The sequence below is a fragment of the Rhinopithecus roxellana genome, chromosome 12, assembly GCF_007565055.1.
Source record: "Rhinopithecus roxellana isolate Shanxi Qingling chromosome 12, ASM756505v1, whole genome shotgun sequence".
NCBI classification, from domain to species: Eukaryota; Metazoa; Chordata; class Mammalia; order Primates; family Cercopithecidae; genus Rhinopithecus; species Rhinopithecus roxellana.
Genome location: NC_044560.1, coordinates 10,718,685 through 10,743,870, shown reverse-complemented (window position 1 = coordinate 10,743,870; position 25,186 = coordinate 10,718,685). Strand labels below are relative to the sequence as shown.

At 42.5% G+C, this 25,186-nt stretch overlaps 1 protein-coding gene across 3 annotated transcripts in view; it reads left to right on the top strand.

The window, feature by feature from the left end:
* Positions 1-24,258, top strand: part of USP48 (ubiquitin specific peptidase 48) — a 112,597-nt gene extending 88,339 nt beyond the window's left edge. For all 3 annotated transcript variants that reach the window (XM_030941933.1, XM_010364346.2, XM_030941932.1), the window contains 5 exons: positions 6,704-6,859; positions 12,395-12,520; positions 15,235-15,283; positions 22,319-22,345; positions 23,722-24,258. In XM_030941933.1, coding sequence (XP_030797793.1) covers positions 6,704-6,859; positions 12,395-12,520; positions 15,235-15,283; positions 22,319-22,345; positions 23,722-23,744 — 381 coding nt within the window. In that variant the 3' untranslated portion in view covers positions 23,745-24,258. The remainder of the gene's footprint in view (positions 1-6,703; positions 6,860-12,394; positions 12,521-15,234; positions 15,284-22,318; positions 22,346-23,721) is intronic.
* The last annotated feature ends 928 nt before the right edge of the window (positions 24,259-25,186 follow it).

The window sequence follows — 25,186 nt, the reverse complement described above, 5'->3', positions numbered from 1 at the left end:
AGCCACTCGAAGCCCCTGGCCAACTCTCTGTACCCTATATGGGCTATTGGTTCTTTTCTTTCCTTTCCTTTTCTTTTTTTTTGATACAGAGTCTCGCACTGTTGCCTGTGCTGGAGTGCAATGGCATGGATCTCAGCTCACCACAACCTCCGCCTCCCAGGTTTAAATGATTCTCCTGCCCCAGCCTCCTGAGTAGCTGGGATTATAGGTGCCCACCACCACACAGGGCTAATTTTTTGTATTTTTATTAGAGACGGGGTTTCACTGTGTTGGTCAGGCTGGTCTCAAACTCCTAACCTCGTGATCCGCCCACTTCAGCCTCCCAAAGTGCTGAGATTACAGGCATGAGCCACTGCGCCCGGCCAGGATATTGGTTCTTAGCTCCCGTCCTTGTCTTTCCTTAGTCCTGATCTCTCATAAAAAGCCATGAACCACATGATTCCAGAATGAATATGTTTCTTGCTATTAAGTAAGAAAGGCTAAAATGTAATGATTAAATTTTTAGCTGAGAAAGAAGACTAAAACAACACATATCTTGGTTTCCAGCTCAATCAGAATCTTTATGAAAAAATTTAACTTGGATTTTCTCATTACAAGCAATAACCTTAATAATGGAGTATATAAAGTCTCTAAGATGTTAATCAAACGATCAGATCAGCTGATGTGTTAGTCTTTCATTTTTCATTGTAGCACACTTTAGATTCTTACATTAAGATGGACTGTTTTCTGGGCTGGCTGCGGTGTCTCACACCTGTGATTGCAGCCCTTCAGGAGGCTGAGGCAGGAGGATCACTTGAGACCAGGAGTTTGAGGCCATTCTGGGCAATATAGCAAGATCCCATCTCTACAAGAAATAAAAAATTAGCTGGGCATGGTGGCACGTGCTTGTAGTCTCAGCTACTCAGGAGGCTGAGGTGGGAGGATTGCTTGGGCCTAGGAGTTCCAGGCTGCAGCGAGCTATGATTGCGCCGCTGTACTCCAGCCTGGGCAACAGAGTGAGAAACCCTGTCTCAGAAAAATAACTTTAAAGAAGTTTTCTGGACTGTTTTGTTAGGACTTCCTTTCTTTTTTTTTTTTTTTTTTTTTTTTTTCTGAAACAGAGGTTTGCTCTTGTTGCCCAGCTAGAGTGCAGTGGTGCGATCTCAGCTCACCGCAACCCCTGCCTCCCAGGTTCAAGTGATTCTCCTGTCTCAGCCTCCGAGTAGCTGGGATTACAGGCATGCGCTACCACGCCTGGCCAATTTTTTTAATAGAGACGGGGTTTCACCCAGGCTGGTCTCGAGCTCCTGACCTCGTGATCCTCCCGCCTTGGCCTTCCAAAGTGCTGGGATTACAGGCGTGAGCCACCACACCCGGCCCGTAAATTGTCTTTTGAGAATAGGAAATCATGGGAATATGGTTGATGTCGGTGGAGGTAAGTTTCAGCTTCTCAAAAAGTCAGACCCCCACATTGGAGGATATTTTGTACTTTAAACTCATGGATATTCTACTCTACTTAGAGTTTTATTTTTAACAGATGAGATGTTTGTTTTCTTTCTTTACTGCTAAAATAGTGTGGTGAAATTATGGATAGCGTTCTCCCTGAAAGAAAAAAAGTGTTAAAATAGCCATCTGCGGTATCTGTGACAGAGCAGAGGTATCTGGGCTTGTTGTCCTGTCTGCACGTTGATACTGTTACTTCATTTTTAACATTGACTGAGAGAGTCTGAAAAGCCCTCTTGATATGAATCTTGGTGTGCCCAAAATAAATGTTACTTGTGGTGTAAAGTAACTGGTATAAAGGGATGTCAGCGTTTGTTTTCCATGGCTTATTGGAGCTCATAAAATAACCTCAAAACACCTGTGAAGAAGCAAAATCATGCAGTTTGTGACAGTGATCAGCCACTCTTTAAGTTGTCCTTCCTAATCTGTGTTTCGGTCAGTCAACACTGGAGGGCCCTTTGCTTCAGTGCTAACCAAATCTGTACACTTGATGAGAATGCAGGTTTTCAGTTTAAAGGGGATATTTTTCTATAGTAAGTGATGCCCTTATTAAACTCTGTGTGCATATATACATCTGTGTTCCTTGGTATAAGAAACAGGGTAAAGAAGGGCAGCAAAGTCATGTCTGCAAATGCTTGTTGAGACGTATTCGTTGACTCGGTACTAATATGTCTCCACAAGCGTTTGCAGACATGACTTTGCTGCCCTTTACCCTGTTGTCAACTCTGTTTTCATGTCCCCGTCTTTGTGGTGGGGACATCTCTGTGGTCTATACAAGCCATCTTTCAAGCCACATTTTGTACAAACTCGATTGTGTGGTTTTTAGTTGATATATTGAAAGTGTGTGTGTATGGCTGGGCACAGTGGCTCTCGCCTGTAATTCCAGCACTTTGGGAGGCTGAGGCGGGTGGATCACTTGAGGTCAAGAGTGTGACACCAGCCTGGCCAACATAGTGAAACCCCATCTCTACTAAAATTACAAAAATTTGGTGTGGTGGTGTGGTCCTGTTATCCCAGGTACTCAGGAGGCTGAGGCAGGAGAATCGTGGAGGTTACAGTGAGCCAGCCACTGCACTCCAGCTTGGGCCAAGACTCTGCCTTAAAAAAAACGTGTATGTATGTGTGTGCATGTGCACATATCCATCCCGATTCAGGACTACATTCTCTTTTGTCTGGCAGTACTGTATGTTTTAGTTATTATCACTTGGTATTATGGTTTAATCATCAGTTGGGAACCTTTTTTTTTTTTGAGACTGAGTCTCACTCTGTTGTCCAGGCCGGAGTACAGTGGTGCGATCTCAGCTCACTGCAAGCTCCGCCTCCCAGGTTCATGCCATTCTACTGCCTCAGCCTCCCCAGTAACTGGGACTACAGACACCCGCTACCATGCCCGACTAATTTTTTTTTTTTGAGTAGAGACGGGGTTTCACTGTGTTAGCCAGGATGGGGGAATCAAATCTTTTATTGCCTGTTGTCACAAATTCTCTGTTCTCTGGTTAACTTTGTAAATTAGTTTGTTAAACTTGACATGATGTTCTTACTGTCTTTAGTTTCTGTTATTTTAAGCTTTGCTTTTCACCCTAAGAGTTGTTTAGAAAAACCATCTACATTTTCAAGTGATTTAGATTTTAGAAAGCTAACTTTTTTTGATTATCTAGTTTTATTCATTGTGGTCATGACCACAGCAATTTTTCTTTTCTTTCCTTTTCTTTTTTTTTTTTTTTTGAGACGGAGTCTCGCTCTGTCGCCCAGGCTGGAGTGCAATGGCCGGATCTCAGCTCACTACAAGCTCTGTCTCCTGGGCCCACGCCTCAGCCTCCGGAGTAACTGGGACTACAGGCGCCCGCCACCTCGCCCGGCTAGTTTTTTGTATTTTTTTTAGTAGAGACGGGGTTTCACCATGTTAGCCAGGATGGTCTCGATCTCCTGACCTCGTGATCCGCCCGTCTCGGCCTCCCAAAGTGCTGGGATTACAGGCGTGAGCCACCGCGCCCGGCCGACCACAACAATTTTTCAAAGTGGATGTGGAATCGCTCTCCTTAGTTGTGGACGACAACAGATTTCATGTTTATAAATATGATAGAGAATGTTGGGGAACATTGCTTTTTATACTATAATTATTTTTTATACTTCATAATTTTCTTCTGTCTTCCTTTTCCTTGTTTGGATGTTGTAATACTCTAGAATAGTTTACATTTTGCTTTCTCACAAAAAATTTTTGGCTCACAAAAAATCTCAAGTGTAACCTTCCTCTTTGGAAAAGAATAGATAGTCCCTGAAAAATGTTCAGCATTTTCAAAATGTCACCCTCTTCATCACATATCTCAGTCCATAGATAGCTTCTGTAATTGCTGCTGTAAATCCCTGAAATAAAAAATGATGTGTTTCTGCTTGTCCTTAGTGGAGATAAACAAATCCCCTTTCCTCTTTTCTCTAAGCTAGATAAACCCAACTCCTTTGACTTCATCTAAAAATTTAGGTTAATAATATACTCGGTATTGGGTATCACTTAGGTAATTGAAAACCTTCTAAAACCAGTGGGCTGTTTTTTTTGTCAGTTAAGTTGGATTTAAATTCTCCAGATTAAGAAAGAAATAATTCCAGGAAAAGCTTTAGACCCATTTAAAATCAGAGTTATTAAAAAAATCTGTCTTGCTTGATGCTCAGGGTTTTGTTTTTTGGTTGTGTTTTGTACTTCTAAAATAAAATTATATGTTGATGTAGTTATTTTTCTTTATATTCCTGATTGTAGAATTTGGGTTCAATTTGATCTTTACTTTCAACAGTTGAGATTGAGAAAAATGTTTCATCAGCTTTCATTGTATTTTTTTTTAACCCATATGTGCATTTAACTTTTTCTTGTGAATCTTAGAATCACCCAGTTGCCTATGTAGATTCAGGGCTAGAGCTGAACTAGCCTCGGGCAGTGTCTAGTCAGTGGTAGGCACCCTGAACAAATGCTCTTCTGTGTTCAGGTCTTGATCACCTTCTGCTTTGCAAACTGTGGAGCTCGTGAGTAATGAATACGTGGCATCTGTGTCCGTAATGACCACTAAACCGCTCTGCTTATGTACAGCTGACACTCATTGACAACTGTGGAAACCAGAGCCAGGGCCTTAAGGTTACCTCATCCAGATTTAATTAAACCAGAGGAAAAGATTTTCTTAAAAATCCTGCTTCTTTTATTCCCTAGCCTGGTTGGCAGAAGAATCTCCCCTGTGCCTCCCACCCACCCCCCACCCCCCGCTGCCCCCACCGGCCACCACCACCACCACCTTTGGTACAAAAAGCAGAAGAATCTTGATCGTTAACCTCTTGATGAGGGATTTATAGGAGTACTGTAGAGGACATTTGGTCCTCATCTATTATTTTTTTCTTGACTAGTACCGCATATATCATGCATACCCATGGGCATCCTTTTTATAGCACCTTTAGGTAGTCATGGCCATGATGACATTTCCCCTCTAAAAATAAAGACAGTGTCCTACATAATACTAATAATGTGCTCATAAATAAGAAAACTAACAAAAACTCCCTAATGTCCTCTAATACCCAGACTCAGATATGTCTTGAACAGTTTTTTCCTCTCAAACCAGTATGTAATCAGGATATGTGTTGTTTGTATCACTTTAGACTTAGAATTTGGAATAGTTACTCTGCCTCCGGACCCTGTTTCTTTCCCTTCTTCTTTTTTTGAGACGGAGTTTTGCTCTTGTTGCCCAGGCTGGAGTGCAATGACGCAATCTCAGCTCACCGCAACCTCCGCCTCCCAGGTTCAAGCAATTCTCCTGCCTTAGCCTCCCTAGTAGCTGGGATTACAGGCATGAGCCACCACACCCAGCTACTTGTACATTTTTAGTAGGGATGGGGTTTCTCCATGTTAGGCTGGTCTCGAACTCCCGACCTCAGGTTGATCCGCCTGCCTCAGCCTCCCAGAGTGTTGGGATTGTAGGCGTGAGCCACCATGCATGGCTCTTTCCCTTCTTGACATTGAACTTGGACCAATTTGATTTCTTTTAGATTGTTCCATGTTCTGTATTTGGCTGATTGTTTCCTTATGTTACTTAATTTATTTATATATCCCTTATATTCCAATTTCTGTAAATTGGAAGGTGGACGTAAATGTTTGATTACATTCCGGTATAACATTTTTGCAAGAATATTTTATGAGTGAGGCTGTATATTTTGCCATTAGAAAAAGTGGTACAGTCTTATTTTTAGTCAAATTTTTTTTTTTTTTGAGACGGAGTCTTGCTCTGTCGCCCAGGCTGGAGTGCAGTGGCCGGATCTCAGCTCACTGCAAGCTCCGCCTCCCGGGTTCACGCCATTCTCCTGCCTCAGCCTCCGGAGTAGCTGGGACTATAGGCGCCCGCCACCTCGCCCGGCTAGTTTTTTTGTGTATTTTTTAGTAGAGACGGGGTTTCACCGTGTTAGCCAGGATGGCCTCGATCTCCTGACCTCGTGATCCGCCCATCTCGGCCTCCCAAAGTGCTGGGATTACAGGCTTGAGCCACCGCGCCCGGCCGTCAAATTGTTTTTTTAATTAAGGTTCGATATTTTATTTTTAAATTCACAGCAGTTTATACTTAGTTTCCATGTCATTCTCAAGAAGAGAAGAAAATGTTTAAAATTCAGGTTGTTCATTGAAGTTTTTCAATTTATGTTTTTCTGATGTAAGGTCAGACTTAATCATTTTGATTTTAAATGTCATCTTTCTCTTTTTTCTTTTTCATAAAAGAGATGGAGTCTCTGTCATCAGACTGGAGTACAGTGGTGCAATTGTAGCTCACTGCAGCCTGGAACTACTGGGCTCAGATGATCCTCCTGCCTTACTCTCCAAGTAGCTGGGACTACAGGCTCATGCCACCATGCCTGGCTAATTTTTGGTGGAGATGGGTCTTAATATGTTGCCTAGGCTGGTCTTGAACTCCTGGGATTGTAGGTGTGAGCCCCCTCACCAAACTTTAAATTTCTCTTGTAACAAACATTTCAACTGCTTTTACATGCAGTTAGAGGTGTGTATTACTCATTCTTTTCTTTTATCAATTATATGTGAGCCTGCTAAGAAAATCTCGTTAGTCTCTACTCATTGTTTACATTGAATTTCAAATGGTTAAGGGACCAATAAGGAAACAGCTTTTGTTTGCCTGAAAAACTTCATGAGCAAGGGTCACACTGTGGTTAATTTCAGTGCTTTCTTCATTTCCAATCTTCATTATAGAGCAATGGTGGAACAAAGCGGCAAAAGATATCCCATCAAAATTATATAGCCTATCAAAAGCAAGTTATTCGCCGAAGTATGCGACATAGAAAAGTTCGTGGTGAGAAAGCACTTCTCGTTTCTGCTAATCAGACGTTAAAAGAATTGAAAATTCAGGTGAGGAAAATGTTTGTTCAGGTTTGCTCTGGACTTAAGAGGGCCTTCATGAATTCCTGTTTTCCACCTGTATTTACATATATGTATGTATCTGTGTTTTTTTCCAAAAGACTTAAAGTTTTCAAAATAGCCAAAAATCTTTTTGTGAAGATGAAAGTGAATTTTGGGTTCTGGAAACTTGGGCTGGTTCTGCAATAGCTTTCTAATAATGAGAAACATCGGGAACCACTTAATTTGTCACATGTCGAGGTTGTGCCGGGATAACTGTTCTCTCACTTTATTGTGCTCTGTGCTTTTCTTTGACCACTGAATAGGTATTGGAGCCTGTTACCAGGAACTGCTGTGAAATTTAATGGGAGATAAAAGGCAACTTATTATTAGCGATTAGTGATTGCTTATTCACTAGGCTGTCACAATATTTTTGGTGGCAGATAAATCTATTTGATAGAGTTGTTTTGTGTGTGTGTGTGTGTGTGTGTGTGTGTGTGTGTGTGAGACAGAGCCTCACTCTGTCACCCAGGTTGGAGTGCAGTGGTGCCATCTCGGCTCACTGTAACCTCCACCTCCCGGGTTCAAGCAGTTCTCTGCCTCAGCCTCCCGAATAGCTGGCATTACAGGTACATGCCACCACACCTGGCTAATTTTTGTATTTTTAGTAGAGACAGGGTTTCACCATCTTGGCCAGACTGGTCTTGAACTCCTTACCTCGCTATCCACCCGCCTCGGCCTCCCAAAGTGCTGGGATTTACAGGCATGAGCTACTGCGCCCGGCCTTGATAGAGTTTCAAAATTATCTTTACCTTTCTTTATGCAGTGATGTTTTCCAAATTGTTATGTAGATTTATTTTAGATATGCCCTCTCCATTCCCCCACCAAAGCATGCATTGCTTTACAAATCATTTCCACTGCTATAGTGCAGGCATTGTGAAATGGTTTCATGATACTGTTATTTCTTGGTATCAATACTGACATACTATAAATAAGCATTCCAGTGGTAAATCTCAAACCCTAGGCAGAAGGAACTGATAAATTCAAGATGTCCATGAAAAAATCTGGCCCTAATCTGTTTCAGTCACTGATAGATATCCAAAAAGTTGACCAAATTTCCTCCTTTGCTACTTTTATGTGGCATAGTTTACTGGTTACACAATTTTCTTGTTGCTGATATTTATCATTGTAATTGAGGCAAAAGTACAGGCTTCCTTTGAGGGTGTTATGTGTTCCAGATTGTCCTGACAACAGTATTTCCCTTGGTTGAACCCATGGCTCTGAAAATAAGTGTGTTGGCATAATATCTTCACTCTGTTATTGTACCTTTTACATCTAAGAAACCTTGTTTCTATCACTGACTTTCTGCCTGTCATTGGGAAACCTCGAACATTCAAAACCTTTAAATTACAGAAAGAGCCCCTGTGCATAAAGACATTTTTTAAAGCCTGTGCTGCTTTTATTACGGACTACGATTTTTGAAGAATAAACCAGAAGTCAGCAGAAATAACCCTTCCATCTGAAAGCATGTTACCTGCCCGAATGAGCTGCTAGAAGATGGCAGCTGTTCCCACCGCCCTCAGAGGTGCTCTTCCTGAATGGCTCTCTCATCTCCCACTCTTGCTTCAGGGACTACCACGGGCCAAACAGAGTCAAAGAAAGGGCATTGAAAGGTCTTTCCCCTCACTACATAGTGGTGGGAGCTTGTGATGCTTCAACTAGATATGAGCCTATTTGCCTGGTAGCATGGATAGCATCCGAGTTTGTGGTGGGCTGGTGGTGGTGGGTGATTTTCTTAAGGCATGTAATTTGTGTTTTAGTGTTTGATGGAGCCTTTCCTCTGGGGATACTGCATTTCTAAGTTAATAGGATGACAACCATTGCAAATCTGTAAATGGTTGTTTCTAGACATATCTACCATATACAGTTGCTTGAAACCTTACAAAGCTTGCTGTGTCTAATCAGTAATTCATCCACCTCTGATCCCATGAAGTTAATGAAGTACAATTTGTTCATCTCCTTTCTCAAAAGATGTTCAGTGTTTAATTGTATTATTTCATTTTCCCAAAGATAGATCTTTAGTGGGTGGGTGGTATTGCCTGCCTGAGAAAGTAGAATATTTTGGCACAGAGGTGAAATGCCTGGCAGCTGAGGCGATTGCTTCTGTGTTTTCTTTTTTCAGCCCCACACACCATCACAAGCAGAGGAGAGCCACTCCCTGATAGCAGCAGGGTTTTCATGGTTCCTGTTAAGCTCCACAGACCAGGAATGCCGCACCTACTCGTTAAGCAGACCTCTATCATGTTCTTTATACTCAGGCATTTTCCTAGCACTTAGAATTTAAGGATTATTACCGTAGGCCTCCCTGCCTTGGTTGGCCTGTTCCATCTTCTCCTCACTAGTAGCATGTGTTCATCTTTCATGGTGACTCGTCTGTGAAACCTGTCTTGGCCCCTTTCAGGAAACTGACTGTCCCCCTGTGCTCGCTAGATCCTGCGCATACCTTCTGCTACCATCCTCAGAACTTTGTTTTGACCTCACTCCTGGGAACCCTTCTAGGGCGGGATTATTCACTTTTATATTATCAGCACCTAGAACAGTACTTGACACACAGTAGCTTCTTAATAAATGCTTCATTAGTTGCTGACAGCATCTCAGTGTCCTTGTCCATTCTCAGAATATAATGTGTGAACATCAGCCCCTCCGTTGTCACACTTGTGTCTAGAGGTATCTGCTATTTGTCCAGTTTCATAGGGTAGTACAAAAACACTTAGCATTTAGGGGGATGAGCAAGCATTTCTGCAGTCCAGCAGCTGTGACGTTATCCATGTTAAGTTAGCATTGCACACATCCACCGTAGCTCTGCTCGATCTTCATGGTTCCAGAACATTTGCTGGTGTAGGGCTGGATATGCCTCTGCTTGATGTTTGCATGCTGAGCTGGCTTGGGTAGAACTGTCCTGTCAGTACTTCCTGCTTGTTGCTTCATGAAGACCATTGATGATGCCAGTGCACTTTTCATTGCTAGCCACAGATCTCTGGCTAGAATCCCTGCCTGCTTTTTGGGTGCTAATGTTCTTTTGAAAAATCCCGGTAAGATTCTGTCCCAGCAGTTAGGGAGGAGGCCAGTGCTGTTATCTTTGTTCTTATTTGTCTTGGGTGCCATTATTAAAATCACTTTTCTGGTCCCCATCACCCTGGCCTGTCAAGCTCTTGGGCCCTGTTCCACACGCAGTTCAGGGTTGATTTGTGAGGCTCGTTTTGTCTTTCCACATCCAAAGAATAGAGTACAGGAAAGGGCAGAATGGTTTTCCCATGACATCATGGATGTTGGCGTAATATAAGATACATGTAATAGCATACATTTTATGGGTAAGTTAAAAAGCATACTAAAATGAATATTCTTGGACTTGTCTACTGAGTTAAGAATTAAAAGTGTCATTGAAGGTTACTTGGGTTTGCCTCTCTGAACCCAACTTCTTCTTGCCCTCCAGAGATAAACATGACCCAGAAATGATAAATTTAAAAAACCTTTCTGAATTTGTAAAAACATTTAAATATTATGAATACCATTATTTTGGAACGTATGTATGTATGTGTGTATGTGTGTATGTATGTATATATGAATGTATGTATGTATGTATGTATGTATGTATGTATTTTTGAGACAGTGTCATGCTCTTTCGCCCAGGCTGGAATGCAGTGGTGCAATCTCGGCTCACTGCAGCCTCTGCTTCCTGGGTTCAAGTGATTCTCCTGCCTCAGCCTCCCAAGCAGCTAGGATTACAGGCGCATGGCACTACTCCCAGCTGATTTTTGTATTTTTAGTAGAGATAGGGTTTTGCCATGTTGGCCAGGATGGTTTCGAACTCCTGACCTCAGGTGATCCACCTGCCTCAGCCTCCCAAAGTGCTGGGATCACAAGCATGAGCCACCACACTCATCTGGAATGTATTTATTTATTTATTTATTTATTTATTTATTTATTTATTTATTTTTTTTTGAGATGGAGTTTCGCTCTTGATGTACAGGCTGGAGTGCAATGGCATGATCTCGGCTCACCACAACCTCCATCTCCTGGATTCAGGCAATTCTCCGACCTCAGCCTCCCGAGTAGCTGAGATTACAGGCATGTGCCACCACACCTGGCTAATTTTATATTTTTAGTAGAGACGGGGTCTCGCCATGTTGGTCAGGCTGGTCTCAAACTCCTGTCCTCAGGTGACCCATCCGCCTCGGCCTCCTAAAGTGTTGGGATTACAGGCGTGAGCCACTGCACCCCGCCATATTTAATTTTTAACACTTGGCCAGAACTTGGGTGGGGCATATGGTCCCTACCCTTCAGAAATTAATATTTTGCTTCCTAGAGACAAGACTCAGTCTAAGAATATGTGACAGTTCCAAGGGCTGAATTATATACCCCAAGCCATTTGCTGAAGGAATAAGAACAAAAGAGAGAATTTAAAGTTTTTTTTTTTTTTTTTTTTTTTTTTTTTTTTTTTTTTTTTTTGAGACGGAGTCTCGCTCTGTCACCCATGCTGGAGTGCAGTGGCCGGATCTCAGCTCACTGCAAGCTCCGCCTCCCGGGTTTACGCCATTCTCCTGCCTCAGCCTCCTGAGTAGCTGGGACTACAGGCACCCGCCACCTCGCCCGGCTAGTTTTTTGTTTTTTGTTTTTTTTTTTTTTTAGTAGAGACGGGGTTTCACCGTGTTCGCCAGGATGGTCTCGATCTCCTGACCTTGTGATCCGCCCGTCTCGGCCTCCCAAAGTGCTGGGATTACAGGCTTGAGCCACCGAGCCCGGCCTTAAAGATTGTTTTAAGAAAGAATTTTGGGCCAGGTACAGTGGCTCGTGCCTGTAATCTCTGCACTTCAGGAGACTGAGATGGGAGGATTGCTTGAGTCTAAGAGTTCAAGACCAGCCTGGTCAACTTAGCAAGACCTCATGTCTACAAAAAAAATTAAAAATCAGCCAGACATGGTGGCACACATCTGTAATCTCAGCTACTCAGAAGGCTTATGTGGGAGGATCCCTTGACCCTGGGAGTTCAAGGCTGCAATGAACCATAATCGCGCCACTGCACTCCAGCCTGGGTGACCGAGTGAGACCCTGTCTCAGCACACACCAAAAAAAAAAAAAGAAGAAAGAATTTGGACTTGACTTGTTGATGAAAGGATATGGGGCCTGGGAGTGGTGGGGTGACAGTGATGACCTTGCCCGAGCCTCAGAGTAGCCATTGGCCCACCGCCACTTTTTACTCATTTTTATTTCCCCACACCTCCATCCTTGGGAAGCTGGTAAGGTAAGGAACAAATGCATCTGTGTGTAAAATTGTTTCCTGATACTCTACCAGACCTCCTAAGGATGTTCCCGGATATACAGGGACGATAGCCTCAGGAGGAGTATAACAAGTAGGCTGACTGTAAGCAACAGTGGTTTGTACTCTGAAGCCTTTTTGTTTAAGAATCCATACATAATTTATTTAAATAGGGTATAAGTCTTAGTGTTTTGCATTATATGGACTTTGTCTCTTTTCTGTTGGCACAGATCATGCATGCATTTTCAGTTGCTCCTTTTGACCAGAATTTGTCGATTGATGGAAAGATTTTAAGTGATGACTGTGCCACCCTAGGCACCCTTGGCGTCATTCCTGAATCTGTCATTTTATTAAAGGTAAGTAAACAGCTCCTTAGCTAAAGAACTCAAGGTTTTACATGTTACATAACTGTGTGTAAACTATGTGAAATGGTGGTTAAAGGATGCGTTGGGTCTTCAGCAGAGGGCAGTGGTAAATGAATGCTGTGAGTTTTTGCAGCTCAGCCCAGCTCTGGCTGAGCCCCAAGAGACTTAGAGGAGGTCAGGACATCATCGTATCTTGTTCTTGTGTGTTACAGTAGGTGCTGTTATGCCACAGCATCAGCAACTGCTGGTACCCTGAGAAGGTGAAAGTAAAGGCTTTCCTTGGCCTTTCCTGGATCACCTGGATCAGTTTCTATGCCTTGGTGGGATCAGGGTACATCATTACTTTCCTTTTCCCTGGTAGGGCAGGGCAGTGGTATAAATCCCACCCACCCAACTGCTAAGCTTCACGCCTCATTTTTCCCGTTTGATTTTCTGTCACAAGGGCCCCCATTCTTCTCCAGATACAGATCTAGTTTTCATTCCTCTCACACTGGGAGGAAGGGAGTGATACTGGGTTGTGGCCCTCTGAACACTTGAGGATTGACTGTCATTCCAAAGAGGAAAGCTGAGTGATCTGGTCTCAGGTCACAAAGTTTCTGCGGTGTCCCCTCCCCATTGCCCTCCAATCCCCACCCCCGCTTTTTTTTTTTTCCTTTTTTGGACTGGATGGATCTGTTCTTAAAACCACACTAGTGATACTGATGTCTGCAACTTAATTTGAAATGCTGCCCCCGCAAAAAATGGGTAGAAGATAGACTTGTGACCAGTGCAAATAGTAACTTATTTTATACTTTAAAATATATCTCTGCTGAGATTTTCATAGTTTTTCATAGTTAAAAGTAGATTCAGCTTCCTCCGTAAGCTTTTCCCTAACTTCCAGTTCAGCAGAATTACTTAACCATACTTCATAGTATTAAAGTATCTCCTCTTTTCCTTTTGGTTCAAAAGTACTAGCCAGCCAAGCTAGGAAACAAGGTTAAAACACAAGGTTCTGTCACAGCAGTCACATACATGACTTAATTGGATTCTGTCCAGGGCATGGAAATTGGTTTTGGATTTAGTAGATGTAGAAAGTAGGGACTTCTTTTTTTTTTCTTTTTTGAGATGGAGTCTCGCTGTGTCACCCGGGCTGGAGTGCAGTGGCACGATCTTGGCTCACTGCAACCTCCGCCTCCCAGGTTTAAGCAGTTATCTTCCCTTAGCCTCCCAAGTACCTGGGATTACAGGCATGTGCCACCACTCCCGGCCAATTTTTTGTATGTTTAGTAGAGTCAGGGTTTCACCATGTTGGCCAAGCTGGTCTCGAACTCCTAACCTCAGGTGATCTGCCCGCCTCACCTCACAAAAGTGCTGGGGTTACAGATGTGAGCCACTGCGCCCGGCCTCAGTGACTTTTCTTTGACAGTGTCTTAGAAACCCCTACTTTCACTGGGCATGGTGACTCATGCCTGTAATCCCCACCCTTTGGGAGGTTGAAGCAGGTGGATCATGAGGTCAGGAGTTCAAGACCAGCCTGGCCAGCATGGTGAAACTCCATCTGTACCAAAAATGCAAGAAAATTAGCTGGGCATGGTGGTGGGCGCCTGTGATCCCAGCTACTCGGGAGGCTGAGACAAGAGAATGGCATGAACTTGGGAGGTGGAGGTTGCAGTGAGCCAAGATCGCGCCACTGCACTCCAGCCTGGGCAACAGAGGGAGACTCTGTCTCAAAAGAAAGAAAGAGAAAAGTCACTGAACCAACCTCATTTGCCCAAGTCTACCCTCCCTAAGGGCCTGATTTAGTCGCTTCCCATTGCCTCTTTTGTTTCTTGGCCAAAAGAATCCCTGCTGTTCCAAATACCACCACATCATGTGGTAGAATCATTGTTCAGGTTTTTTATTTTGAACGGTGAAATGTATGCTTTTCAAACTTGGAGCCCCAGTTCTGGTGTGATAAAGTTAGGCCCTGGAATGATGAGGCAGACCCATATCTACCCCATCAATGCACACACACCCCTCATCCCACCACCTAACCCCTCCCTCTGTTCAACATTCTGCATTTCCTGGAACTATAGGTTCTGTGAAATGATTTTGAAAATACACTGAGTTGCTAGATCCTAATGATCCTGTCTAACGTCCTAGAAACAGCCTGTATTGTTGAACGGTTTGTACTTCACATGGGCAGCTAGAGTCTGTACTGGTCATTGGCCTCATTATCCTTGCAGCTAACCTCGTCATAAGCTCAGACATCATAAGCTTCCTCCTGAAAAGGAAATGGGTATCTTGTTCTTGCTGGTGAAGTGGGACAAAAGTACAATTTTAACCTAATTGGTATTCTGAGAGGACCAGCCTAACTTTTTATTTGTACCCCTCACTACCACTACCAGTATCTTAGCTCACACTGGTTAAATCAGTCTTTAGTAACCCCAGGGTGTCTAAACATTTCCATTTCTAAAGGTGTCTTTAAGAGTGGGAAAATAGTCCCCTCTGCCTTTCCTCTTCACACACACATTATACCATTTCTGAGGTGTTGACTCTAGACCCATAGCCACCAGGGCATCCACTGTTAAACCTGGACACCACTGGCTGTGGCTCAAACTGAGTTCTCTACTGGACAGTGTGTTTTTGTGTCTTGTAGCAATATCAGTAGTTGAATCATGGGCCATACTTCAGATTTCAGATTCCTACTCCCTTGTGGTTTTGAATTGTCTTCATTTGTTTTCTAGGCTGATGAACCAATTGCAGATTATGCTGCAATGGATGATGTCATGCAAGGTAAAGATGAATTTGTTTTAGGAATCTGCTGATTAGGTGTTAAATGGAGGTGGATTTTAGATATTGAAGCTTTAGTGTACAATGCTTTTACTTTGCACCTCGAAAAAAGCTTCCACATGTTATTACAGTAGGATACATTGTTTGTCTTAAAAGATCATAGAAAGGAGAGAAAGGTATCCACAAAAACTTGGAAAGCTTAACCTGAGGAAACTGAAATAAATGTGAGCTCTGCCAATGGAGGAGGTCAACAAGAAGCAAAGCTAAGTCAAATTGCAGTGCCCCAGACAGGCACACACAAATTAGAGGCCCAGGTACCTATGAAGGTGGGAATGAATTGTGAGCCTAAAAACAAGATAACACGATACTTGTTTGGAAAACTGTATAAGAAGCAGTTAGACAACTCCCTGCCCTTCACATCCTTTTCACTCCCCCCCCCCCCACCTGGACCTCAGATGGGCACCCAGAATTATGTGTTTCCACACTTGGAAAAATTAAACTAGAGAGGTGGGAACAAAGCCTATACCAAATAAGAGACTATCTCCTAGCCGTTTGCTCAAATTCGGGCAGCCCATTACTTACCTTCCCCCAGGTGGGAAGGGATTTCTCTCCAGGGAAACTAGTCAAGAAAATAACCAATGGATGTAAAAAGTCTGGTTCTGTATGATCAAGTGGGATTTCTCCCAGGGATGCAAGGATGGTTCAACATATGCAAATCAATACATCACATCAGCAGAGTGAAGGACAAAAATCATATGATCATCTTAATAGACAAAGAAAAAGCATTTGATAAAATTCAGCATCCCTTCATGGTAAAAACTCTCAACAAATTAAGTACAGAAGGAACATACCTCAATATAATAAGGCCATATGTGAGAAACCCACAGCTGACATCATACTTAATGGCGAAAAGCTTAAAGCCTTTCCTCTAAGAACTACAATAGACAAGGAGAGCCATTTTCACCACTCTTATTCAACATAGTATTAGAAGTCCTAGCAAGAGCAATTAGGCAAGAGAAATAAGTAAAAAGCATGCAAAATTGAAAAAGAGGAAATTAAATGGTCCCTCTTTGCAGATGACATGCTTTTGTTGTTGTTGTTGTTGTTGTTTTTGTTTTGTTTTTTTTAAATAGAGTCTGTCTCTGTTGCCCAGGCTGGAGTATAGTGGCATGATCTTAGCTCACTGCAACCACCACCTCCTGGGTTCAAGTAATTCTTGTGCCTCAGACTCCTGAGTAGATGGGACTACAAGCATGTGCCATGACACCCAGCTAATTTTTGTATTTTTACTAGAGATGAGGATTTCCCATATTGGCCAGGCTGATCTCGAACTCCTGACCCCCTGTGATCCGGCCACCTGGGCCTCCCAGAATGGTAGAATTACAGGCATGAGCCATCGTGCCAGGCCGACATTATCTTATATATATAGAAAAACCTAAAGACGCCACCAAAATTCTCTTACAACAACTGATAAACATTCAGTAAAATTGCAGGATACAAAAATCAGTGTACAAAGTGAGTTTTTTTTTTTTTTTTTTTGAGACGGAGTCTCGCTCTGTCGCCCAGGCTGAAGTGCAGTGGCGCGATCTCGGCTCACTGCAAGCTCCGCCTCCCGGGTTTACGCCATTCTCCTGCCTCAGCCTCCCGAGTAGCGCCCGCCATCTCGCCCGGCTAGTTTTTTGTATTTTTTAATAGAGATGGGGTTTCACCGTGTAGGCCAGGATGGTCTCGATCTCCTGACCTCGTGATCCACCCGTCTCGGCCTCCCAAAGTGCTGGAATTACAGGCTTGAGCCACCGCGCCCGGCCCTATAAAGTGAGTTTCTATAGTGTAGTGATTATCATGTTCACCTAACAAAAATCAACATACAAAAATTAGCAGCATTACTATACACCAATAAGAACTAGCTGAAAAAGAAATCAAGAGAGTGGCTGGGCGCAGTGGCTCATGCCTGTAATCCCAGCACTTTGGGAGAACGAGGCACGTGGATCAATTGAAGTCAGGAGTTCGTGACCAGCCTGGCCAACATGGTGAAACCCCTTCTTTACTGAAATTACAAAAATTAACCAGGCATGGTAGCGCATGCCTGTAATCCCAGTTACTAGGGAGGCTGAGGCAGGAGAATTGCTTGAACCCAGCGGGTGGAGGTTGCAGTGAGCCAGGATCGCACTACTGCACTCTCTAGCCTGGATGACCGAGAGACTGCATCTCAAAAAAAAAAAAAAAAATCAAGAAAGCAATTCCAATAATAATAGCTACAAAAAAATTAAGATTAGATACCTAGGAATAAATTTAACCAAGAAGGTGAAACACCTCTACAAGGAAAACTACAAAACACTAATGTAAGAAATTGAAAGACACAAACAGATGGAAAGACATCCTGTGTTCATGGATCAGAAGAATTAATATTGTTAAAATTACCATATTACCCAAAGTAATCTACAGATTAAATGCAGTCCCTATCAAAATACCAATGACATTCCTCACAGAAATAGAAAAACACAATCCTAAAATTCATATGGAAGCACAAAAGACCCTGAATAGCCAAATCTTAATCCTCAGGAAAAAGAACAAAGCTGGAGGTATCATGCTACCTGGTTTCAAAATATACTACAAAGCTATGGTAACCTAAACAGCATGGTACTGGTATAAAAACATAGGACAATGGAACAGAATAAAGAACCCAAACATAAATTCATGTATTTATAGCCAACTGATTTATGACAGCAGCACCAAGAACATACATTGAGGAAAGGGCACTCTCTTCAATAACTTTTGCTGGGAAAACTGGATATTCATATGCAGAAAAATGAGACTAGACCTCCATCTCTCACTATATGTTAAAATCAACTAAAAATAGATTAAAGACTTAAATGTAAGACTTGAAACTATGAAATTGCTAGAATTCAATATGGGGGAAATGCTGTCAAACTTTGGTCTAGACAGAGATTTGAGCTGAGACCTCAAAGCACAGGGAACAAAAACAAAAATAACAAGATAGACTATATTAAACTAAAAAGCTTCTGCACAGCAAAGGAAATAATCAGCAGAGTTGAAGAGACAACCTGTAGAATGGGAGAAAATATAATCTCATTAAAAAGCAATGGACCTGAATAGACATTTCTCAAAAGAAGACATAAACATGGCCAATAGGTGTATGAAAGATGCTCAGCATCACTAATCATCAGGGAAATGCAAATCAGAATCACAGTGAGATACCATCTTATCCCAGTTAGCATGGCTGTTATCAAAAAGACAATAACATGTAACTAGGATGCAGAGAAAAGGGAACTCTTATACACTGTTGGTGGGAATGTAAATTAGTACAGCCATTATGGAAAACAGTATGGAAGTTTCTCAGAAAACTAAAAATATAACTGCCATATGATCCAGCAATCCCACTAGTGGTATTTATCCAAAGGAAAAGAAATCAGTGTATCAAAAGGATATCTGCAGTCTCATGTTTATTGCAGCACTGTTCACAACAGCCAAGGTATGGAATCAACCTACATGTCCATCAGTAGATGCATTGATAAGATATGTTATATTTATATGTACACATACAATGGGATACTATTTTTCAGCTATTAAATAAATGAAATCCTGTCATTTGCAGCAACATGGATGAAACTAGAGGAAATTATGTTAAGTGAAATAAGTCAGGCTCAGAAAGACAATACTATATTTTCTCACTCATACGTAGGAGCTAGAAAAGCTGATCTTGTGACTGTAGAGTGATGGTTATGAGGGGGTGGGAAAGGGGCTGTATGAAGGGAGGTTTGTTAATGGGTACAAACAGAATTTGATAGAAGAAATAAGTTCTGGTGTTCAATAGCACAGTAGGGTGATACGTTGTATATTTCAAAAGAGCTAGAAGAAAAGATAATGCAATGTTCCCAACACAAAGAAATGATAGGCTGGGTGCAGTGGATCACTTGAGCCCAAGAGTTCAAGACCAGCCTGGGCAACATAGTGAGACCCTGTCTCTACTACAAATTTAAAAAAGCCAAGCATGGTGGCTCGCACCTATGGTCTCAGATACTTGGGAGGCTGAGGTGGGTGGATTGCTTGAGCCGGGAGTTGGAGGCTGCAGTGAGCTGTAATCATGCCACTACACTTAAGCCTGGGTGACAGATTGAGACCCTGTCTCAAAAAATAAGAAATAATAAATATTCAAGGTGATGATATACTAAATACCCTGATGTGATAATTATACATTGTATGCATATATCAAAATATCACCTGTTCCCCATAAATATGTACAAATATTATGTTTGGTTTTTATTTTTTATTTTTTTGAGATGGAGCCTCGTTCTGTCACCCAGGCTAGAGTGCAGTACGGCTCACTGCAACCTCTGCCTCCTGGGTTCAAGTGATTCTCCTAGCTCAGCCTCCTGGGTAGCTGGGGCTATAGGCATGTACCACCATGCCTGGCTAACTTTTGTATTTTTGGTAGAGACGGGGTTTCACTAGCTGGTCTCAAATTTCTGTCCTCAGGTGATCCGCCCATCTCGGCATCCCAAAGTGCTGGGATTACAGATATGAGCTATTGAACCTGGCCTTGTTTTTATTTTTTTTAAAGCTGGTTCATGTCCCAGGCACCCTTTAGTCAATCCCATCAATGCCCACTGAACAGAGATTTCAGACATCTTTTTTTTTTTTTTTCTCCCCAGAATGGAATCTCACTTTTGCCCAAGCTGGAATGCAGTGGTGCGATCTCAGCTCACTGCAATCTCCTCCTCCTGGGGTTCAAGCGATTCTTCTGCCTCAGCCTCCCGAGTAGCTGGGACTACAGGCGCCTGCCACCATGCCCAGCTAAGTTTTGTATTTTTAGTAGGGACAGGGTTCCACTATGTTGTCCAGGCTGCTCTAGAACTCCTGACCTCATGATCCGCCTGCCTCGGCCTCCCGTTGTGGCTGAGATTACAGGTATGAGCCACTGCACTCGGCCCAGAAATCTTTTTAGTATCTCATACTTAGGTAGATGTGAGCAGCCAGATAGTTGAGGAATGAAAGCCTGGGACCAAAATTTGTCGAGGAAATAGCATAGGAAGCATAAGAAAGCTGGAAAATAACCTATAAATAATGCCTATAAATAATGGCAAAAAAATAAAGCAAACAATAGGAAGAGGAACTATATAAAAGGAACATTTGGAGCATAGAAAAGAGTTCATGGAAATGTAAAAAATGATTGCACCTTGGGTTTGATACAGAAAGTAAAAGACTAAGGGTAAGAGGGTCAGGAAAGCATCTAGAAGTAGGAGGGAAAGCCAGTCGAATTCACAGGATGAAGTCAGGAAGACGAGATAATGGAGCAGTGCCCACAAGATCTGAGGGAAAGCGAGTTCCAATCTAGAATTCTGTAACCCTCACACCTGATGGCCCCTTGAACATATATAAGGCCTCAAAAGATTGATCTGTCATGCACCATCTGCCAAGATACTGTGTGAGGATGTGTTCTTTTTCTTAAACATTAAATCAAGAAAGAAATCAACAGTGGACCCAGTAAATAGGGGATCAGCCTAGGATAAGATGCCCTAGAAGATGGTGAAGGGAAGTCTCAGAACTGCTGTTCTTCGGCAGGCAGCGAAGACACCTGATCCATATTGGAGTGGTGGGATGCGAGCTTCAGGAAGGGATGCCACACGGAAAATTGGAAGTGATGATGACTGTCTTCAAGAGGTTACAAGTCTTTAAGAATTTACATGTGAATTGGAGATAAATACAGAGAAAATGAAACACATCAGTAATTCAGTAGTTACTAAGCCCAGAGAGACCAAGTCATACCACGTAGGAAATATAACCAAGGTGCACGAAGGCATTCTACTGTGACCAGTATTAATGGAGTAGAAAGTAATGCCAGCCCTGGAGACTAGCTTAACAACAACAAACACCACTTCATCAGGAGGCTGGGTCAGGGGCAGGTGCTGTGTAAGCGGTAAAACAGCTGTTTGGCCAGGCGCGGTGGCTCAAGCCTGTAATCCCAGCACTTTGGGAGGTCGAGACGGGCGGATCACAAGGTCAGGAGATCGAGACCATCCTGGCTAATATGGTGAAACCCCGTCTCTACTAAAGAATACAAAAAACTAGCCGGGCGACGAGGCGGGCGCCTGTAGTCCCAGCTACTTGGGAGGCGGAGGCAGGAGAATGGCGTGAACCTGGGAGGGGGAGCTTGCAGTGAGCTGAGATCCGGCCACTGCACTCCAGCCTGGGCGACCGAGCCAGACTCCGTCTCAAAAAAAAAAAAAACAAAAAAAAACAAAAAAAAACCACCTGTTTGTATCATTCACTGAAGAATTTATTAGATTTTATCTAAAATTGTGAAGTAGGCCGGGCATGATGGGCCACTCCTGTAATCCCATCACTTTGGGAGGCCGACGCGGGTGGATCACTTGAGGTCAAGAGTTCAAGACCAGCTTGGCCAACATGGTGAAACCCTGTCTCTACTAAAAATACAAAAATTAGCCAGGCGTGGTAGCAGGTGCCTGTAATCCCAGCTACTTGGGAGGCTGAGGCAGGAGAATTGCTTGAACCCAGGAAGCATTGGTTACAGTGAGCTGAGATCATGCCGCTGCACTCCAGCCTGGGCAACAGAGCTAGATTCCCTCTCAAAAAAAAAAAAAAAAAGGTAAATAAATAAAATTATGAAAAGCATGTTATTTAGAAATAGGCTAAACACCAGAAGAAGCTGCTATGTGAGTCAAAAGTGACTCCTTCCAGAACTTGGGAATGGGTGGAGGAGGCTGAGAGCCACAAGTCCGGAGGAGTCTGCTACGTGGCTTCCCCCCCAGGCCACTCCCAGAGTCGTGCACAAGGTGTGCCCTAGTTACAATCCTTGTCCTGTCAGTATTTGACTTTTTAAATGATGCGTATGTATTGCTTTGATAAAAACAGAAACAACTTCAAAGATGATTATTACAGGTGACTAAGATAATCAAAAGTTATTTTAAACTTTGTCTTTAAGCATTGAAGTGATCTTATTATTGTCTGTCATGACAGTCTTTTCAATTTGGATTTACTTTTTTTTCTTTTTTTCAGTTTGTATGCCAGAAGAAGGGTTTAAAGGTAAGTTACATTTGTCATGTTTTGTTCATGAATGTCAGAGTCATCCTGTAATTTTCTATTAAAGCGAAGGCTATAATTTGATTTTTAAATTTTAATCCAATCTGAGTCTCATGACTGAAATTAATTTTAGTTAAATGCATTTCTTATTCAGGCTTCTTCATTATCTTTTTCAACACTCAAGCCTCAGATGGGGCCTCAGCTGGGGCCTGTGTGTTAGAACTGTTTCTTGCCAGATGTCCATTTGGCCTTCCCTTTCTCATTTTATGGGAGGTTGGGAAATTAGCTAGTGGCATTTCGAGATTTATTTTTAACCTTTTCCCAGTTCTTCCTATCAAGTCCCCTCATAGAGCAAAACAGTTTGTGTGTAACTGTTAAGAATTAGTGGTACAAGAATTTGTCAGATTTTGTCGGTTCAGTGAAAAGATTTAATTGATCACTTAGCATTAAGGCATTTGTTGGATTATTACTTCAAGAGGAGACACGGTGGTGCTTGTACTACATCTGGGCCATGTAGTTGTGCACACCGATAATATTCAAGAAGTCATCAGATACAGACCTCTGACGTTTTCAGATTTTCCTGTTGCTCTCTTGATTCTTTGCCGGCTACTCCAGAAGCCCATGGCAGGCTGTGATTTTGCTAAGGAATGTCTTTGAATCACATACCAGGTATTCCTTGCTAAAGCAAATAAGAGACAAATCTACTGGCTGAAATAAAGTCTTCCTCTTGCTGCAGCTTTGTTGTCTGCATGTTACCACTACAAAGGGACTCCTGATGGGGTCAAAACAAAGCAAAAGATGTCTTTATGAAAAATGGTCACTGGCTGGGCACGGTGGCTCATGCCTGTAATCCCAGCACTTTGGGAGGTCGAGTCAGGTGGGTCACTTGAGGTCAGGAGTTCGAGACCAGTCTGGCCAACATGGTGAAACCCCATCTCCACTAAAAATACAAAACTAAGCCGGCATGGTGGCATGCATCTGTAATCCCAGCTGCTTGGGAGGCTGAGACAGGAGAATTGCTTGAACCTGGGAGGTGAAGTTTGCAGTGAGCCAAGTTTGCACCGTTGTACTCTAGCCTGGGCAACAAGAGTGAAACTGTCTCAAAAAAGAAAAACGGTCATTAAATGAAAGCATCAATAAAATCTGGTTAGTTTGTGTGAAGATACACTTAGGAAGCACGTGGCTTTCAGCAGAAATGTGATTTAGCATAGAGCCTGGAGTCTGCCAGTATTTTGTCTTATCCTCCCACACCAAGGTGCTGCTGTGTTCATTTATTAAATTGGATGTTCCCTGTTGATGATGTGTTCTTGGTAAATGGAATCCATGAACTTTTAATCTGTAGTTCACAACTATCCCTCCACGTGTGTTTCTTTTCCCAGGTACTGGTCTTCTTGGACATTAATCTTTGAATATTTGCTGACGGCTAAGAAATGACCAGAGGGGAAGAGGAGTTTGACATGTTAGGGCATTAAAGCAAAGGTGGATTTAAGAATTAAACCATTACATGCCCCTTCCAAAAGGCAGAAATCGATTCAAACGTGACTGTCCCAAATGCCTTATGTCAAATAAAGCAGATTGCACTGATGGACATCAGACTTGAAGGAAATGTTTCCAATTTTATATTTAAGGGGGGTGGTGGGTGGGAGGGGGCAAGTAAAGACGGAACAAGTTTAGTAGCAGTAATAGTAAATCATGTTTACATATGAGATTTATAGTCGTGGGAGGGAATAAAGTTCTGTTATATTTCCTTGCTCGAGTTTCATACCAGATGCGTTGGTCCATAAAGGATTGTATCAAGTAGATGAGACAACATTCTGCTCTGAACGAAAAGTAATTTTAGAGACATAACCTGCTTACCAATGCCTGTCTTTGATTCATATTCTACTTTCAATAAAGCATGAAAGTGAAGAACTTGTCCTAAGTGTGGAAAAGTGTCTTCAGATTTAGACTCTCCTCCATGTCAGCTGCAGCGCCACCCGCCTTACACCTGCCCGGCCGTCTGTCTCTTGGTGTTGGGTAAAGGAGGGGGCACTTGCATGTCTCCTGCAATGAGCAAGGAATTATGTCTCATTTTTTGACTTCAGAGGCTTTTTGCTTTGGTGCATTTCAGAAAGGATGGAGAACATTTATTACATGTGAAAGCATCTTTTTCCTGTTTTGCTGTTATTCAAAAGTGGGAATTTTACCTGGCACGTTTGAAAATAAAAAATCTGCCTACCTATCAGAAGAGTAAATCAGACTGAAGTACATTTAGATAACACAAGGTTTCTATAAAATTTGTTCTTCCTGTCCTCCATGTCACTGTTTCTTGGACCTCAGTTCCCTTTTTGAAAGCATTCTTCCAAAACGCCCTGAGAGGATATCTTAGATCATTGTTTAAAAAAGGAAAAGAGTATATGGATGGGGATGTGCTGTCCATCCAACTCAGGATTGTCATTCTTAGCAACATGTAACCGAAGCAATATTCTTAAGAGTATTGAAGGGTTTTTTTAATTGAACTTAAGACTGGAGTTTTTCCTTTTAAAAAAAGTTTTCTCTGCTGAGTACGTATGTATAAGTTGGTGGCTGAGATGCTAGCTTAGGCATCTCTCTTGTTAACACTTTTCTTGGCCTTGGGTTTGTGCAAGGCTTTTTCCTCCTTTCATGAAAATTTGAACTCAGATAATGGATGGAGAAGGCAGATTGTGATTTGAGACCCAATAACCTTGGCAGCATCCCTTTTGAATAGCTCCTTTTGTCAGAGTCATTATGGCTGTTTAGTAAAATTCTAACTTCGTGTTTGTGTTTCCCCTCTGTGTTTCTAATGTATTCAGTCCGTGCCCTCTGCGGAGGCAGGGGGTCTCT